Source organism: Coenobita brevimanus, chromosome 35 (assembly GCF_032717465.1).
Source record: "Coenobita brevimanus isolate Jiangsu-jjx chromosome 35, ASM3271746v2, whole genome shotgun sequence".
Classification (NCBI taxonomy): Eukaryota; Metazoa; Arthropoda; class Malacostraca; order Decapoda; family Coenobitidae; genus Coenobita; species Coenobita brevimanus.
This window is the reverse complement of record NC_136988.1, coordinates 1,369,628-1,388,071: the sequence shown is the minus strand read 5'-3', so window position 1 is coordinate 1,388,071 and position 18,444 is coordinate 1,369,628. Positions and strand designations below refer to the sequence as shown.

The window sequence follows — 18,444 nt, the reverse complement described above, 5'->3', positions numbered from 1 at the left end:
ATAAGAAACAGGGAAGTGAGCATGGAAGTGAAAAAGTTACTACATGACAGTATTGTGATACCAACTCTAACGTATGGAAGTGAAGCTTGGACGTTGTTGGAAGGACACAAGTCAAGAGTGCGAGCAGTGGAAATGAGTTATTTAAGAGGAGCCTGTGGAGTCACATGGAGAGACAGGCTGACGAATGAGGATATAAAGGAGCGTTGTGGTGTGGATGTGGATGTGATAGGAAGTGTTAGGAGGAACACACTGAGGTGGTTTGGCCATGTGGAGAGGATGGAGAGCAAGAGACTGACAAGGAGAGTGTATGTGAGTGAGGTGGAGGGGGGGGAGAGGGAGGGGGAGGCCAAGGATGAGATGGAGGGATGGAAATGGGAGAAATGGAGTTCCCCCGAGCTAAGCCCTGTATTGTACTATATAGCCCCGCTAGGGTTACAGGAGAGAGCTACCCCTCCCGGCACGGCAGCCCGGGCGAGGCTCGAACTTGCAATCCCCCGATTACAAGTCCAGCGCGCTACCACTGTGCTACCGCGCCCCCCATGGAGGGATGGAGTGGAGAGGTATATGAGAGAGGGATGTGCGAGCTGGGAGCAAGGCAGTGAAATGCCAGGGGACAGGGCGACATGGAGGCGATTTGTTTGTGGCCACCCCTTACTAGACTAAGGCATCTGGCAATAGATAGATAGATAGATAGAAATTCCATACACAATAACGCATTTCTGGTGTTATTAATTATGGTTTCAGACCGGTGTGTAGCATTGAGAGTTAGCAGCATAGGTGGCTAGGTGTGGGTGGCCTTCAAGGATTTAGTGGAAAGTGGCTCAAAATACTGGAGAATTTTCCTTTCTATTGAGCCTTGGTTATGGGACGCAGTTTACCGGAAAATTGGAGGCAACGGAATTGAGGTTTGGCTGAATGACTTTGTTAAGTGGAGCAGCTTTTTTTGTATTTTTTCATTTGTTTTCCTTCCTCTGTTCTTTTACTTGAAAAAAAATGTAATTCGTTTGTTTTTCCTTCCTCTGTTCTGTTACTTTAAAAAAAGAATGAGAGACTGACTTGAAGAGTGTGAGTGACGTGGATGGGCCTGGGGGTGAAAGAATACTTCCCCGGTATCCCTGCTTGTCGTAAGAGGCGACGTAAAGCGGGGTCTTTTTGTCTCCAGTCATTCTCTCCACATTGTCCTCTTCTGCTCTCGTGTCCTGCTAGGCCATGGAGTAGGAGGGGTCACCGCGCCCCCCCCCCCACCAGCCTACCTTTTTTGGCACCTATTCCCTGACGCCTGTGGGTCACGGCAGGACATATTAACACTGAATATTCTGGGATGCACTGCCCATACCACCACAACATTAAAAGGGGGGGGGTCGTATAATACCGAGAAATAATAGCACATGAACCGATGTTAGGAAAACTGTTGGAAATTCAACCACACAGAGATGCATATCCAGGTCAAGTTAAAGTGAGAGTTGTATAGTATTGAGAATAAATCGCCAAGGAAGAGCTGTTAAGGGGCCAAGTTCAAGTGAAAGTAGTACAGGATTGAGAATAAATCACACAGGAAGAGGTGTTAAGGAGCCAAGTTCAAGGCATACAGGATTCGGACTAAATCACACAGGAACAAGTGTTAAGGAGCCCGCTGGTCGCTCACTCCTCAAGACTATCATCAACGGCTGCCAGAATCAGACAAAGGAACATCAAGACACAGACAAAACACAAAACATTCCCTAATATTACACGTATGCACGCCCATGTACCGGGAATGCACGCCCATGTACCAGGAATGCACATCTCGGTATCGGGAATGCACATCTTAATATCGGGAATGCACGTCTTAGTATCGGGAATGCACGTCTCAGTATTGGGAATGCACGTCTTAGTACCGGGAATGCACGTCTCAGTACCGGGAATGCATGCCCATGTATCGGGAATGCACGTCTCGGTATCAGGAATGTGAGTATCAGTATCAGGTGTTGTGGATTCATTACCAGTATTACTATTACCGATATTTCTGTCTGTATCCTGCGCTGATTGTGCAATACTGGTTCTGAACATCGCACAGTCCTCACTACCAACCGATGTGTCCTGCGCATCTTCCTCCGTGTAAGACGCACCTGTGTCCTGCGCTGAATGACCTGGCTCCCCATACATAATTTTCACGTCTTGGTTATTCATTTCCTCAGTTTCCATAAGATGCAGGAACTGAACATCTGTAAAATTCTTGCGTTCGCCCCAAATGTTGGTGAATTTCGCATTGATCAAAATATCTCGAAAGGAATCCTCTCCGTTTTTGCCTGCGCCTGGAGGTTCGGGATCTATGATAAATATAACACGATCTCCAGTATGGGCGACGGGCGTGTGGAGGTGAACGCACACTTTCCGTTCATCATCATTTTCATCATCACCAACGTCGCTTCCACCGCTTAGCTCATCTGATCCCACATCCGCGTTCATCCATCTTGTATCCTCACTCTTTATACTCCTGTACACCTCATTCCCCTTATAGATCTTAAGCTGCATGCCACGTGACTCCACGGCCACTACACTGATTTTTGAACTAAATTCTATCCATATCTCCAGCTGGAACATTTCTATGGATGTTCGTTGAATGAGTGTTTCAGTTAGATATGTGAATTTTGTGACTCTGACTACCCCATTGATTAAGACCAGATTTTCCCTGATTTTTTCCAGTAGTTGGGTGTTGAAGGCCTTTTTCTCTTCTTCTATGAGGATCAGATCTAAGGACAGTGGTTTAGTATCCATCTTATAGAAGGAGACGAAGTTCAAAGTCGGAGGCATTGTGGCAATGACGATGATCTTGTTGTTCTGGAGTAGGTTTTGAAGAACGGATATCAGATGGCATACTGTATTATCCAAGTTCTGATTACGGCCGAACAGTCTCCACACGTTCTTGTTGTAAAAATAGTTCAGTACCTCTAGGGATTCCTTTTTCGACATGATGTTACAGCCAGAGTGTGAGAGAATGTATCTGTTCCCTAAGTAATCAAGGACGGTGATGTGGACACTTATGTGGGTATCGTCTCTCTCCGGCAGCTCACAGATCGCACTCTTCAGGGACTCCATCAGGCTATCGATGTTGGATTTGTACACAGGTAACTCCAGAATGAAGTTTATGCCGCCAGCCGCCTGTTGCTCTACCGGATAGGAGATGCGATAGTCATCCTCAGTTACCGGTTTGGACGTGGCAGCGTTAAGGTAGGCCAAATCTAGCAACAGCAGCACCTTATCTTCTTTTGATGCTTGTTGTCCGGTGTACTCCATCAATGTTATTTTCTCCGAGACCTCACTCTCTGCCTCATGAAGCTCTATTGTCTGTGCCCTTGAAACTTCACTCACGTCCATCTTGAGCTCTGGGGCTTCATCCTTCAGCCATGAAACCTCACAGCTCTGTTCCTCTTCCATTCTCACCTGTACCTCCCCAGACGCAGCCAGTTCAAGTTTAAACAGAGAGCCCCCACGATTTTTCAGTTGGAGAGCCAAGGATTCGCCTTCCTTTTTATGGCTGCCTGTATCATTCATCTCCAACAGTTGAGTGCTTTGTTGCAGCTGTTCAGTGCTTTGTTGCAGCCATTGAGGAGTGCTAGGTTGCAGCTCTTCACTTTCTCGTTGCAGTGGTGGCGGCTTTTCAATTTGGACTTCTGCGTTTTCATCCTCTTCAGGGCTGTTCAAAGCTATGCCCATTTTCTTCCACCATGTCCCACGCACTGTCATTTCCAGTATTTTCCCGCTGTTTATGCCCTCCAAGAAGGATGCTATGGGGACGTCGCCTTTCACAGTGCGTCCATATTGCCAAAAATATCCACGCAATTTTACGCGAAGGCATTTTCTCGACTTCGCCTCGTTTTGAATGGCTGGCAGTTGCTGGGACAAATCCTGCGTGAATCCGTAGGTGGCGATCTCGTCTCCTTCAGCCTGCCAACAGCTTTTTACCAAGAGTATGCTGAATATCCTTTTCCTACCCACCTTTATGCTGAAGTATTTTGGCTTCCCCGCTGTGGTAGGCCACGAAATAATGCATTGGAGATTCCGGTTTTTAGAGGTTTCGTCCATTTTGGCTGATGTGTACAAAAACTAAGCTACGAAAGGAGACATTGAGAGGAAAACAGACGCACACGACTGCACAACACAAACGAAAGATTAGTGTGTGTGTGTGTGTGTGTGTGTGTGTGTGTTTTAAGTAGAGAAACGAGGGAGAGAGAGCAGAAAAGCTGGAATCGAGAAAGAAGAAAACTGGATCATTTTAAAGAAGAGTCACCTTAGGAAATAATTTTTTTATGGTAATCCTGGAAGAGAGAGAGAGAGAGAGAGAGAGAGAGAGAGAGAGAGAGAGAGAGAGAGAGAGAGAGAATAAAACGACGAGGGGCAGTAATGGAGATCTCTAACCTTAAAATGCTCAGATGATGGCCAGGTGTAGTCAGATTGGAGGGCTGATTTGACTAGTAACCAAGGAGACTCATTTCTACCCACAATAGAAGCCACCACTACCATGAATGCTGATCTGCTAACACTACTACCATCATTGCTAGAACTACCACTACCATTGCAACTACCATACTACCATCACAACTACTATTAGCATCATTACTATCATAGTCACCTCTACCAACTCACTGCTACTACTACTACTACTATTACTACGACAACTCTACTACATTACTACTACTATTAGCCTAATACTACTGCTAAATGATTACTACCACCGCATCTACTGCTACTGCTACTACTACTACTACCACCACTACTACTTTTACTATCAAATGGCTACTACCACTACTACCACTACTACTTCAGCCAAAAATACTATCATCACTATTACAACTACCACTACCACCATCATCACCACCACAACCACAGCTACCAGCAACACTACCACAACTACCACCACCCAAACAACCAAACTATCATCATCACTATCACAACCACCACTACCACCACCACCATTAACACAACTACCACCACCATCACTACCACAACTACCACCACCATCATTACCACAACTACCACCACCATCACTACTACCACAGTTACCACCACCACCACTACCACAACTACCACAATTACAACCACCATCATTACCACAACTACCACCATCACTACTACCACTATCACTAGACTACAGAGAGAGAGAGAGAGAGAGAGAGAGTCACCTATCTCATTGAGCCCACCTTGTCATCCCCCACCTCTGCTGTCTTTTCCTGTTGCTGTCACTCCCTCATTTATACAACCCCCCCCTCTCTCTCTCTCTCTCTCTCCTAACATACTGTCTCTTCGGCAACACTACAAGTTATTGGGAACTCTCTCTCTCTCTCTCTCTCTCTCTCTCGTTTAAAATTGGATATGCAGTGTAAGATTGGCTAATATGCATCATTCTCTCTCTCTCTCTCTCTCTCTCTCTCTCTCTCTCTCTCAGCATCACTTAACGTTATCTTGCTTTACACCCTCGTAAAGACAGCTCTAATCTCTACCACCCCGAGATACTCCTTTCACATTTACGTGGCCTAAAAAAATAATACCGTATAATACCATCTTAAACTCTGATGCTAGTCACGAAGAAGTGCCACGTGAAATAAGCTGCAAATGGACGAAAGCTGGGCCAAGTTAAGGGGAAGAGAGTATATCAGTTAGAGATAATGTGAGAGAGCCGTAAAGACAACTCTACCAGTCAGCTTCTCTCACCGTCTCGGCCCACACCCAGCTTAACCGTCTCACGTTTGGAACAACTCTAGTATTTTCCCTAACGCCATTTCCTAAGCGATTTATTTGGCCTATTACACCTTACTGTCCTCACTTTCGCGACAGTTCTAGTATTTTTCCCTAACGCCTTTTCCTAAGCGATTTATTTGGCTTATTACACCTTACAGTCCTCACTTTCGCAACAGTTCTAGTATTTTCCCCCTAACGCCTTTTCCTAAGCGATTTATTTGGCTTGTTACCGTACACCTTATTGTCCTCACTTTCGGGATAATTCTAGTATTTTTCCCCCAACACCTTTTCCTAAGCGATTTATTTGGCTTATTACACCTTACTGTTCTCACTTTCGCGACAGTTCTAGTATTTTCCCCCTAACGCCTTTTCCTAAGCGATTTATTTGGCTTATTACACCTTACTGTCCTCACTATCGCGACAGTTCTAGTATTTTTCCCCGAACACCTTTTCCTAAGCGATTTATTTGGCTTGTTACCGTACACCTTACTGTCCTCACTTTCGGGATAATTCTAGTATTTATCCCCGAACACCTTTTCCTAAGCGATTTATTTGGCTTATTACACCTTACTGTCCTCTTTTGCGTTATATAAATCCTTCTTATATCGCCATACTCTGCATAAATAACGTACAAAAGGGTATTAACCAGGCATATCCAAGAATAAATTGCTAAGGAAGAGGTGTTAGGGAGCTTTATTAACCAGGCATATCCAAAAATAAACTGCTAAGGAATAGGTGTTAGGGAGCTTTATTAACCAGGCATATCCAAAAATTAATCGCCAAGGAAGAGGTGTTAGGAAGCTTTATTAACCGGCCATATCCAAAAATAAATCGCTAAGGAAGAAGTGTTAGGGAGCTTCATTAACCAGCCATATCCAAAAATGAATCGCTAAGGAAGGTGTATTAGGGAGCTTTATTAACCAGCCATAATCCAAAAATAAATCGCTAAGGAAGAGGTGTTAGGGAGCTGCCTAAACCGACGGGCTGAGTTTAAATACTGTCGGAACTAATCCCACGGCCGGAACTAATCTCACAGTAGGAGCTAATATATTCTCTCTCTCTCTCTCTCTCTCTCTCACACACACATGAGAGAGAGAGAGAGAGAGAGAGAGAGAGAGAGAGAGAGAGAGAGAACGTATAGCCTAAGGAGAAAACGTAATGATAATATGGGTAACTCGTGGAGAAACTAACTAGGAGAGTGTCCCCCCCCCAGTACGTCTCCGTCCTCACCTCCCATCTCTAGCAGTGGCATTATTTAAGAAAGCTCCCTAACACCTATTCCTAAGCGATTTAGTTTCTTTAACCCACACTGCACTCCTCCTCCATGCTATCATTCTAAAATCGCCCTACTTTGCACAAATAAACTACAAAGGGATATTAAACGGCCATTTCCGAAAATAAATCGCTAAGGAAGAGGTGTTAGGGAGCTTCCTTAACCGACATGTTATTTTCGTTTAGTTTGGAAAGCTCCCTAACACCTTTTCCTTACCGGTTTATTCCAGATTCTGTTCCGTTACTATACTCTTGTGTGTTTTTCATGCCATCTATGTCAACATTATATAGATATAAGCAAAAAAGATGATATTCATGGGTAGTTTTGAAAATAATTCGCTAAGGAAGAGGTGTTAGGGAGCTTCCTTACCCGATGAGAATACACACAATTAAGGAAGTTCCCTAACACCTCCTCCTAAGCGATTTATTTTGCTGATTACTCCTGACTCTCCTCTTCTGTCATATAAATAATTCAAATACCAGCATACTCACGACAAATAACATACACATATTAACTAGCCATAGAAATAAATCGCTAAGGGAGAGGGGTTTGGGGTGAGAATCCGGGTTTTTATCTCCTTATCTCTGGTGTTATCTGACCGTTCTCTGCTCCGTCCCCTTTCCTCCCGACTGGTTGATTTTCTCTGTTAAACCATCCACCTAGACCCAGAGTGACTTCCTGGCTCTAAATCCATCCAACGCTCCATTTTTCTCTTCAGTATTCGTGTTACTCGATGCCCCTAGTCTGCACACGTGTAACACCTGTTCCTAACACACCCTCTATACTGCTACTTACTATTTACCTATCGCTCCTCTGCTCTCCATCTCTGCCTTTCACTACATCTGCCTCTCCCATCCTCCCTACTGGGCCAGATGTACCCGATGTGGATTATCTGCCGTTATCTCTGCCCTTGACTCTCTTCTCTCCCAAAAACTCTCAGGCCTAATCACCAGTGGCTTCCAAACAGACCTCGTCCTTCCTCGCAACCCTCCTCGGCTCACCCCTCATTTTCTCTCCTCCCTCCATTCCCCGAGTTGATTTCTCAGGTTCACGCCCGCTATCTCAGGCTCTCTTCTCTGGCCCGAGATGCCTGCAATCTACCTCTCCCTGCCAGTCGCATCAGTGTGTGCAAGGCGACTGTCCAGAGAATGCTTTGAGAGGAGGCCAAGGGAGACCTATGCCCGTATTCTTAAAAATAATTCCTTCCCTACACTTTCCCTTGCCTTTGAAGGATTTTTCTTTCCCTTCGGTATAATTACTTGTGTGCTGATGCTGTACCTTCCTCCAGCGTCACCATCCACCACTATGACAAATACTATGAAGTGAATGCAGTGAAACATTTATGGCAAGCACCTTACCCTCACTGGACGCTGTGGTGTTGCTGTCGTATGCATTCATCTGGGACCTCGCTCCGTGGGGAAGCCAACCACCTGCTCCCTAGTCCTGCAAACTCTGTAACTCTCCCATGGCTGACTCATTGCCCCATCACATCGTTAACTCCACCATTATTGTCCCTTTGCACCTCCTGGCTCACTATTTGCTGCACTGTGTACCCACTTGTTTATAAATCTTGATGTACTGACGGACATCCTCTCTCTCTGTCATAACTTGCGTTCCTTATAATGCCCTGGCGTGTGTGTGTGTGTGTGTGTGTTTAGTCTTTTTTCATGTAGTACTGAGTTCCCTACTTGTGTTAACTGTAATCACTATAATAATTTTTGTCCCATGTATGTATCAGTGAATCCCTTTGCTCTCATATACCCTTTCTGTCCGAACACCAGCGACGTTTACCTATTCCTCGTATGGAGAGAGAAACAGTGAGAGAAAGACTATATCGATTGTGTAGATGATATGCGTCCATACCTGCCACCAAAACAGATAAGAAAATAAAAAGATGCCCAGGTTAAATCGGCTTTTTAAAAAATCGACGGGGAAGAGATGTGGCGGGGAAATGACTCTGTTATGGTGGGAGAACAACTTAAATTTCTGTCTTCACTTACTTTCTCCGTACTGATATTTTATGGGTAATTTCCTGTTGGTTCTCTTTATTTTATTTGATCATCTCATATAACTTTTCCTTTGAGAGGAAGCTTGGCATAGAGGGCTTTGTAGCACCGCTTCGTTAGTGATTTATTCAGCATCACTCCTTAACGTTCTATTATATGTTATTTATATTGCATTAATATCGTTATGGTTTGGAAAAGTAACATATGTGGGAGTACTGAGGTGTAATTTCCAAAAAGAACTCTTCAGCATCATAGGTTCACTTCACAACCCAAACACCGATGAGAAGAAGGAGAAGAGTCAGGTAGCAATACAGGTACAGCCATAACGTATATATTTTTTTTAATATGAAGGAATAACGGTAGGAAGAAGTGTCCGTCTTCTTTTATCACATTTTCCTTGGTGTGTCCCTGCTGCTGTAGACTTTTGTGTATTTTTATCAGGGTAACATACGCTATATTTGAGGCAGTTCTTCGTCCTGATAGTCATATATTTTTCTGATTATTTCTGGGTATGTCTTCCTTTACCTGAATAACAACCGCAGAAATCGAGAAATAGGTAAGAATTGACTGTTCTGGTATTTATTGAGAACACTGCTTCCATTATTCATGACGGAATTAATTGATTTATTAGGGCTTATTTTGGTGTTTTAGTTGGATATTTGGCTTGTGTAACAGGCCACAAAAGTGTGTTTCCGGGCATTATTGATGGTAAGAAGTGGCGGCCATCATCCACTCACTTGATGTAGTGCTGCCTACTTCATCCTTTACCCTTATCATTCTTTTTCTGTGTCTGCCCTCCTCTCTTCCTATTTCTCTCATCTTTCCTGTCACTTTATATTACTCTACTTTTCAGGTGGCGTAACATTGAGTGACAAGCCTAATGGTTTCCTATAAGTCAAGAAATCATTTACAGTGTTGGGTGGTAACCATATAACCAAACCATATGTGTTCCCTATGTGTCAGCAAGTGGGTTGGTGGAGGGTTAGTGCCTCTCCCTGTAAAACAACTAACACAAAGACAGTCACTCTTTAATGGGATTATGGCATCTGGCTATAGATAAACAGAGATAAGTAACCCACACCAAGATAAAATAATATGAAAAACATCTAATATAAAACCAAAACAGCAGAATTAATATACTGTATAGAAAGGAGTGGTAAAAAGCCTAACCCAACCCAGATACTGCTGTTCTCAATACTATCTCAAAGTCAAACAGCTGCCCCTTGTGAGATTATGGCGTCTGGATATAAACAGATACAGTCAAGCTAACAAACACATTCTGGTCAAACCTAATCAAACAACCTCATCTGATCCGGCCTAACCAACCACATCGTGGGTAGTGTTCATTATTTTTTTACATCATCATCATCATCATCTGGACCTCCTTTCCCACCCTAGGGCTGAATGAGGAGTAGCAGTGTCCAGACAGCCCATATTTGCCCAGTCCACGCATCCATTCACTCATCATTCAAGCCCCCGGAATCCTGGCTCTATCGGATGCGCCAAAAACATTCCCCACATTCTGTAGCTTCACATAAATGTATCTGACTCTATTGGATTATTTTTTTACTAGTTTTTGTATTTATTTGGTGGTAGGTGGTGGCGACCATCATCCACTCACTTGATGTAGTGCTGCCTACTTCTTCCCTAGCCTTTATCATTCTTTTTCTGTGCCTGCCCTCCTCTCTTCCTATTTCTCCCATGTTTCCTGTCATTTCTTATTGCTTTTCTTTCCTTTTCAGGTGGCTTTACATTGAGTGACAAGCCAAATGGTTTCCTGTAAGCCAAGAAACCATTTACAATGCTGGGTGGTAACCATATAACCAACCCATACGTGCTCCCTACGTGTCAGCAAGTGGGTTGGTGGAGGGTTAGTGCCCCTCCCCGTAAAACAAATAACTCAAAGTCAAATGGCCACCCCTTACGGGATTATGGCGTCTGGCAATAGATAGATAGATAGATATAATTATTTGCCTTTTCAAATATCTCATGCAAGGAAAAACCAATCAGCCTCCATTATGGCTTTCAAGAAGACATGGGACCTCATTAATTTATGGCTTTCAACATTTTTTTTTTCCTTACCAAGTTCTCCGTGGGATTCTTTGAGTGTTTTCTGGGTGTGTTTCCAAGTTGCTTTGTTTTTTAATTTCTTTTACAAGCGGTGAAGAGCGTTTAAAATGCTGTCTTTGCTTACGGTACAGTCCCCATTGGTGCCACAGACAGACACACGCCATGTTGTGAGAAGGAAGGAAGGAGGAGGGAGGGAATGGTGCAAAGGGAACGAGGGAAGGAAAGCAAAGGGAGACAGTTGGAGGAAGGGACATTGGCCAGAGTAAAAGGGACTTGAATTGGTGGAAAGGGAAGAGGTTAAGGAGGAAGGATGATAACTGACAGACAGACTCCATCTTAGAACGTCATTTATAACATGAAATTACCCATATCAGTGCTTATTTATCCAAACCTAACCCTGATTTTCATAACATAACCCAGCCTCATTTATCCTAACCTAACTTAACCTATTTTATGCCAGACTAACCAAACTAATCCCAGCCTAAGCTATCCTATTCCTTTGTAATCATAGTTTCCTTGTTCATCAGTGGATCCTCCCCATACTCGAAAATGCACTTCTGTACACCATTGCAAAGTCACTAAATAAGTACAGAGATATGTAGAGATTTTTATAATATTGAAGATGTGGTCTGTCTCCTTGAATATTTACCACAATTTCCTTTTTATGTACATGAGAACCATTTACAACGCTGGGTGGTAACCATATAACCAAACCATACGTGCTTCCTACGTGTCAAGTGGGTTGGTAGAGGGTTAGTGCCCCTCTCTGTAAAACAAATAACTCAGAGTCAAATGGCCACGGGATTATGGTGTCTGGCAGTAGATAGATAGATAGGTAGAGAGGATGGGGGATGAGTTTTGGGTGCAGAAAGTGAGAAGTGTGAATGTTTGGGGCAGGGTTGTGAGAGACAGACTGAAAAAGACCTGGGACTGGGTCGTGGAGTGTGGCCTCAGGGATAAGCGACTGACTGGGTTCGCATTCATGTAAGCCTGTTGCAAATACCGTCACTGCCTGAGTATTGTCCATTTGATTACTGAATTGGGAGCAGGGCAGTGAAATGGCGGGGGACAGGGTGATGTGGAGGCGATATGTTTGTGGCCAGCCCGTATGGGATTAAGGAGTCTGGCAATAGATAGATGGATAGTTAACTGTTGTGCTGCCTTACAGAATCTGGCTGCAGGGCTGACGTGAGGTGTGAGGAGGTGGCGTCGTAGATAAAACAACAGACCAAAGCAATTACCGAAGATGAACCAGGAGCTGAGGAGGAAGGTGGGAATATACCTTCAGTCCCGCCCTTGTATTCAGAATGGACTGTGGTTTTCAGGTTGTTGTTATACTGGTAACTGTCTGAATATAGCAATGATAAACCACAAAAAAGACATCATGGGAAGTAACGGATAAATATTACTGTATTCTTTACTCTTCTTTAACTATTTTTACCTCACATGGAGAGTGAGAGACTGACAAGGAGAGTGTATGTGAGTGAGGTGGAGCCGGGGAGAGGGAGGGGGAGGCCAAGGCTGAGATGGAGGGATGGGGTGGAGAGGTATATGAGAGAGGGGGGTGTGAACTGGGAGCGGGGCAGTGAAATGGCGGGGGACAGGGTGACTTGGAGACAATTTGTTTGTGGCCACCCCTCATGGGATTAAGGCGTCTGGCAGTAGATAGATAGATAGTGTGTGCAATAGATAGATAGTGTGTGCAATAGGTGAAGGGCATCTTTACGTGTTGTCGTTGATATAACTCAGCCACTCCACTCCCTGCTTATATGTGTATCCCTCAGCCACTTCCCTCTTCCCCGAAAGGATGATGGTGGACTGAAAGAAGAGGAGGACAAATTATCCTGCAGTCCACAGGGTTCACATTTGAGATAAACACTGGAACACAACAACAGCAACCTCATGTACTGTAATTTCATGGCCTGTGTTTTGCCCTTCAGGTGCTTGGGTGCTTCAAACAGCTGCATCGCACACGCCTCACAGTCTTCCAGGGAGATGACCGTGCCCTGACTGGTGAGACTGGTATTTTTTACAGTTACTTGAATGGAGAGTGAGAGACTGACAAGGAGAGTGTATGTGAGTGAGGTGGAGGGGAGGAGAGAGAGTGGGAGAGGCCCAGGATGAGATGGAGGGATAGAGAGTTTAATTGTTACAGTTACTTGAATGGAGAGTGAGAGACTGATGAGGTAAGTGTGAGTGAGGTGGACGGTGGGAGAGGGAGGGGGAGGCCAAGGATGAGATGGAGGGATGGAGTGGGGAGGTATATGAGAGAGAGGGGGGTGTGAGCTGGGAGCAAGGCAGTGAAATGGCAGGGGACAGGGCAACATGGAGGCAATTTGTTTGTGGCCACCCCTTATAGGATTAAGGCATCAGGCAATAGATAGATAGATAGATAGTTATACATTTTCCTCTGTTATTCTGCCTATAAATATCATCCTCTAAGTATTTACATTCCTTTCCAGCTGCCCGAGACAGAATCAACATGGAGTTTGTGAAGAATAAGGAGATTTGTGATGCCAGCAGTGTAGAAGAGGTAAGCCTGTGTATTCCTTCATCTGTAAAGCACCCACACACCTGCATGCTTTGGCCTTGATCACCTAATGGCAGCCCTCCACGTTGCTTGATCTCTGGCAGCCTCTTTAATCAGTCCCTTATCCCTGAGGTCACACTCTGTGACGTCGTTCCAAGTTTCTCTCTCTCTCTCTCTCTCTCTCTCTCTCTCTCTCTCTCTCTCTCTCTCACAATTCCACCCCCAGTATTCACACCTCTAACCCTCCACATCCAGTCACTACCTATATCTTCTTATGCCATTATTTAAAACCTAGGATGAACAACAGTATTATGTGTGATAGGAAGCGTTAGGATAAATACTTTGAGGTGGTTTGGCCATGTTGAGAGGATGGAGAGTGAGAGACTGACCAGGAGAGTGTATGTGAGTGAGGTGGAGGGGGGAAGAGGGAAGCGGAGGCCAAGGATGAGATGGAGTGGAGAGGTATGTGAGGGAGGGGGGTGTGAGCTGGGAGCAGGGCAGTGAAATGGCAGGGAAGAGGGTGACATAGAGGTGATTTGTTTGTGGCCTCCCCTTACAGGATTAAGGCGTCTGGCGATAGATAGATAGGTAGATTTTGTAGTGTTAATCAGTTTTTACATTCTAGCGTTCAAGATAGAGAGTTAGCAATTTTGGGTCAAGTTGAAGTAAAAGGAGTATAGATTTTTTCAGACCATGAGCTGGCAGGGCAGTGAAATGGCGGGGGACAGGGTGACGTGGAGGTGATTTGTTTGTGGCCACCTCGTATGGGAATAAGGCGTCTGGCAATAGATAGATAGAGTTGATTTATGTCGCTTATGTTTTGACAGCTGGTGAAATACGGACATGAAGTGGAGGAGGTTCTGCGTACCAGCGTTGTCCAGGCGGTGCAGAAGGAAGATGGTTTATTTAGTAAGTACAGCATAAGTTAGTCCAATTGATGTTTTATTATGGGAGAGTCGGTTATTAGTAGTAGTAGTGTTTATTATTTGAAGGAGGGAGGAGGCGCGGTAGGCCAAGGAGAAGGTGGAGGAGGGAGGAAGCGAGGTAGGGCAAGGAGAAGGTGGAGGAGGGAGGAAGCAAGGTAGGCCAAGGAGAAGGTGGAGAGATATGATGGATGAGTGTGTGAGGAAGAGAGGTATGGAAGTTGGTGAGGTTAGGGAACTGACAAAGCTGGCTGGATGAATGTTGTGAGGAGAAGTGCATGATCAGGGATTTGGCACCTCTTTTTAACGTGGCATTGTCTGGACTCTCTATCAGATACGTTTATGTGAAGCTACAGAATGTGGTGAATGTTTTTGGTGTATCTGATAGAACCAGGATTCCAAGGGGTTGAATGATGTGTGAATGGAAGTGTGGTACATTGGATTGGCCAAATTTGGGCTGTCTGGACATTGCTACTCCTCACCCTGCCTTAAGGTGGGAAAGGAGGTCTGGATGATGATGATGATTATGGAGAAGAGCTATGAATTTATTATTATTATTATTATTATCATTATATTATTATGAAGAGCCATGAAAAGGATGTAAAATAAGCTGCAAAGAGGATGAAATTATGGGCCAGGTTAGTTTAAAATGGGTATAGTTTTCATATTTAGTAGTAGAATATGCCATTGTGTTCTTTTCATACTTGTACTTGAGATCCCACCTCAGGTAAGAGCTGTTGGATGTAATGGATTATTGGCTTTATCGTATCTGTCTTTCCTCCAGTTAGTCCATTATAGAAAGAGTACATCAGTACAGTACAGGGCTTTAAGAGGAAACACTACATGGCATAGTTTTTATAATTTCATTTATAAAGGCTCCATCATGCCTGCATATGTCAGCCTTGGTCACCTAATGGCAGCTCTCCATGATGCTTGATCTCAGGCAGCCTCTCTGTTCAGTCCCCTAACCCTGAGGTCACATTCTTTGACCACATCCCAGGTCTTTTTAGGTCTGCCACTTGCAGCCTTACCTTCATTGTTCACATTTCTCACCCTCTGCATCCAGTTGTTGTCCTTCATTCTCTCCACATACCCAAACCATCTCCTTCTGCCCCTGTTCATCACAACACTAATACAACCAGGTCCAATGCTTCCTCTCAACTCCTCATTTACAGTCCTAACCCCCCCAAGCCTCTCACTTAGGGATGCAGTACACATCCACCTAATCATCATCATCATCTCTGTATGTTTGAGCCTACAAATACCCTCTGTCCTCTACAGCCCAGGTCTCACTACCATACAGCATTACACTCCCAACACATGCCACATACAAAGACTCCTTAGCACAGGAGAGCCCTCTCAGTGTGAGGAGAGGCAACAGCTCCCTGTACTTCTTCCAAACACTCTTTTCCCCAGCCACAGAGCTTCCAGTCCCACCTCCAGCACATAACATGTCTCCCGAATAAAAAAATTCCTCCAAACTCTCAAGAGACTCTCCAGTAGGTCAATTTTTTCCCTCCTCCTTCTCTCTGCATGCTCTCCTGAACATATACACAGCATACACATAATCTTACATATGGTACTGTCTATTCGTCTATCTATTGCCAGACACCTTCATCCCATAAGAGGTGGCCACAAGCAAATTGCCTCCATGTCGCCCTGTCCCCCTCCATGTCATTGCCCTGCTCTTAGCTCACTCCCCCCTCGCTTTTATACCTCTCCACTCCATCCCTCCATCTCATCCTCAGTCTCCCCTTCCCTCCACTTCACCTACATACACCCTCTTAGTCAGTCTTTCATTCTCCATTCTCTTCACATGTCCAAACCACCTCAGTGTACTTCTGATTTTCACAGTCACATCCACATCCACCCCACAATGTTCCTTCAATTCTTCATTCGTCAACCTGTCCCTCCATGTCACTTCACATGCTCCTCTCAGGTAACTCATTTCCACTGCTCTCACTCATGACTTGTTCCCTTCTAGCAGGGTCCACGTACATATGGTCTATCTATCTATATATTGCCAGACACCTTAATCCCGTATGGGGTGGCCACAAACAAATTGCCTTTACGTCGCCCTGTCCCCCCGCCATTTCACTGCCCTGCTCCCAGCTCACACCCCCCTCTCTCATATACCTCTCCACCCCATCCCTCCATCTCATCCTTGGCCTCCCCCTCCCTCTCCCCCCCTCCACCTCACTCACATACACTCTCCTCATCAGTCTCTCACCCTCCATCCTCTCCACATGGCCAAACCACCTCAGTGTGTTCCTCCTAATGCTTCCTCTCACATCCACATATGGTAATACTGTATAATTTTGTGGATCATTCAGTTTCATACTAAATTTTTCAGGTGCCAGAATTCGTCCTGAAGTTATGCGACTGGACAACAAGCCGTACTCACCAATGCCTGAGAGTATGATTGGTCCATTCAAGAAGAAGAAGACGGAGTGTTCGGATACGTGAAAATGAATTTGGGAGAGTCGAGCACAGTATAGTAATTTATTTAGTACGTATATACAGGATGTCATGTGGAATTTTTGAGGAACTTTATTGGGTTCTATCTATCTATCTATTGCTAGACGCCTCAATCCCGTTCGGGGTGGCCACAAACAAATCGCCTCCAAGTTGCCCTATCCCCCGCCATTTCACTGCCCTGCTCGCAACTCACACCCCCCTCTTTCATATACCTCTCCACCCCATCCCTCCAGCTCATCCTCGGCCTCCCCCTCCCTCTTCCCCCCTCCACCTCAATCACATACACTCTCTTCATCAGTCTCTCACTCTCCATCCTCTCCACATGGCCAAACCACCTCATTGTGTAACTCCTAACGCTTCCTGTCACATCCACATCCACACCACAACACTCCTTCACTTCCTCATTTGTCAGTCTGTCTCTCCATGTAACTCCACATCCACCTCACTCACATACACTCTCCTCATCAGTCTCTCACCCTCCATCCTCTCCACATGGCCAAACCACCTCAGCGTGTTCCTCATAACGCTTCCTACCACATCCACATCCACACCACAACGCTCCTTTATGTTTATTGGGGTATTCGAAGTTTAATTTTGAGTGAGAGATGTGCTGTATCATCATGGATCTCTGTCTCACCGGTTATGGATTTAAATTACTGATGACCTTATGGATTATAATATTCTCCCAGACCTTATTTTTGTTCTCAAAGACAGTACACCCAAACCTCGATTTAAGGGACTAAATGGGGAATCAACTTGTCCCTTACTTGAAAATGTCCCTTACTTGAAAATGTCCCTTACTTGAAAATGTCCCTTACTTGAAAATGTCCCTTACTTGAAAATGTCCCTTACTTGAAAATGTCCCTTACTTGAAAATGTCCCTTACTTGAAAATGTCTCTTACTTGAAAATGTCCCTTACTTGAAAATGTCCCTTACTTGAAAATGTCCCTTACTTGAAAATGTCCCTTACTTGAAAATGTCCCTTGTTTTACCACATATAAAGACAATCTTATTATGAAATGCAATGATTGTTTCACTTATTTATTTATATAATTATGAATATTATTTTACGGGTACTGTATAAAGAAACATATTAATGTGTATAACCTAGACATTACCTGTCATTTTTGAATGGTCTTGTCCGTTTGTCAGGTAGAATATGGACTCCCTTAAATCCTAAATCCCTTAAATGGACCTCCCTTAAATTGAGGTTTGACTGTATAGTAATTTATTTAGTACGTATATGCAGGATGTCATAAATTTTTGAGGAACATCATTGAGTTATTCTAAGGTTAATTTTATGTATGAGATGTGCTATATCAACAGAGGTCCATTCTCACCAGTGTCCAGGCATCTCGAAATGAACGGATCTTGAATTTGGCTCTCTTTTGTATTGTTTCTGTTTTTTTCTTGGAAGGAACGGTTTGCATGCTCCTGGCCTTTGG

General features: G+C 44.4%; 1 protein-coding gene across 1 annotated transcript; it reads left to right on the top strand.

The window, feature by feature from the left end:
- Positions 1-9,288: 9,288 nt before the first annotated feature.
- On the top strand, positions 9,289-17,842 carry LOC145396184 (complex III assembly factor LYRM7). The gene is made up of 6 exons (XM_080269623.1): positions 9,289-9,311; positions 12,236-12,337; positions 13,008-13,080; positions 13,530-13,600; positions 14,425-14,506; positions 16,874-17,842. The coding sequence occupies exons 2-6, from the start codon at positions 12,314-12,316 to the stop codon at positions 16,984-16,986; spliced, it is 363 nt and encodes a 120-aa protein (XP_080125749.1). The 5' UTR covers positions 9,289-9,311; positions 12,236-12,313; the 3' UTR covers positions 16,987-17,842.
- Positions 17,843-18,444: the final 602 nt, after the last annotated feature.

Excerpts from the sequence above, each read along its gene's own strand:
- LOC145396184 (XM_080269623.1), top strand. The coding sequence starts at position 12,314 with ATGAACCAGGAGCTGAGGAGGAAG. Across the intron at positions 13,081-13,529 it reads AGATGACCGTGCCCTGACTG|CTGCCCGAGACAGAATCAAC; the intron begins GTGAGACTGGTA and ends ATTCCTTTCCAG. Across the intron at positions 13,601-14,424 it reads ATGCCAGCAGTGTAGAAGAG|CTGGTGAAATACGGACATGA; the intron begins GTAAGCCTGTGT and ends ATGTTTTGACAG.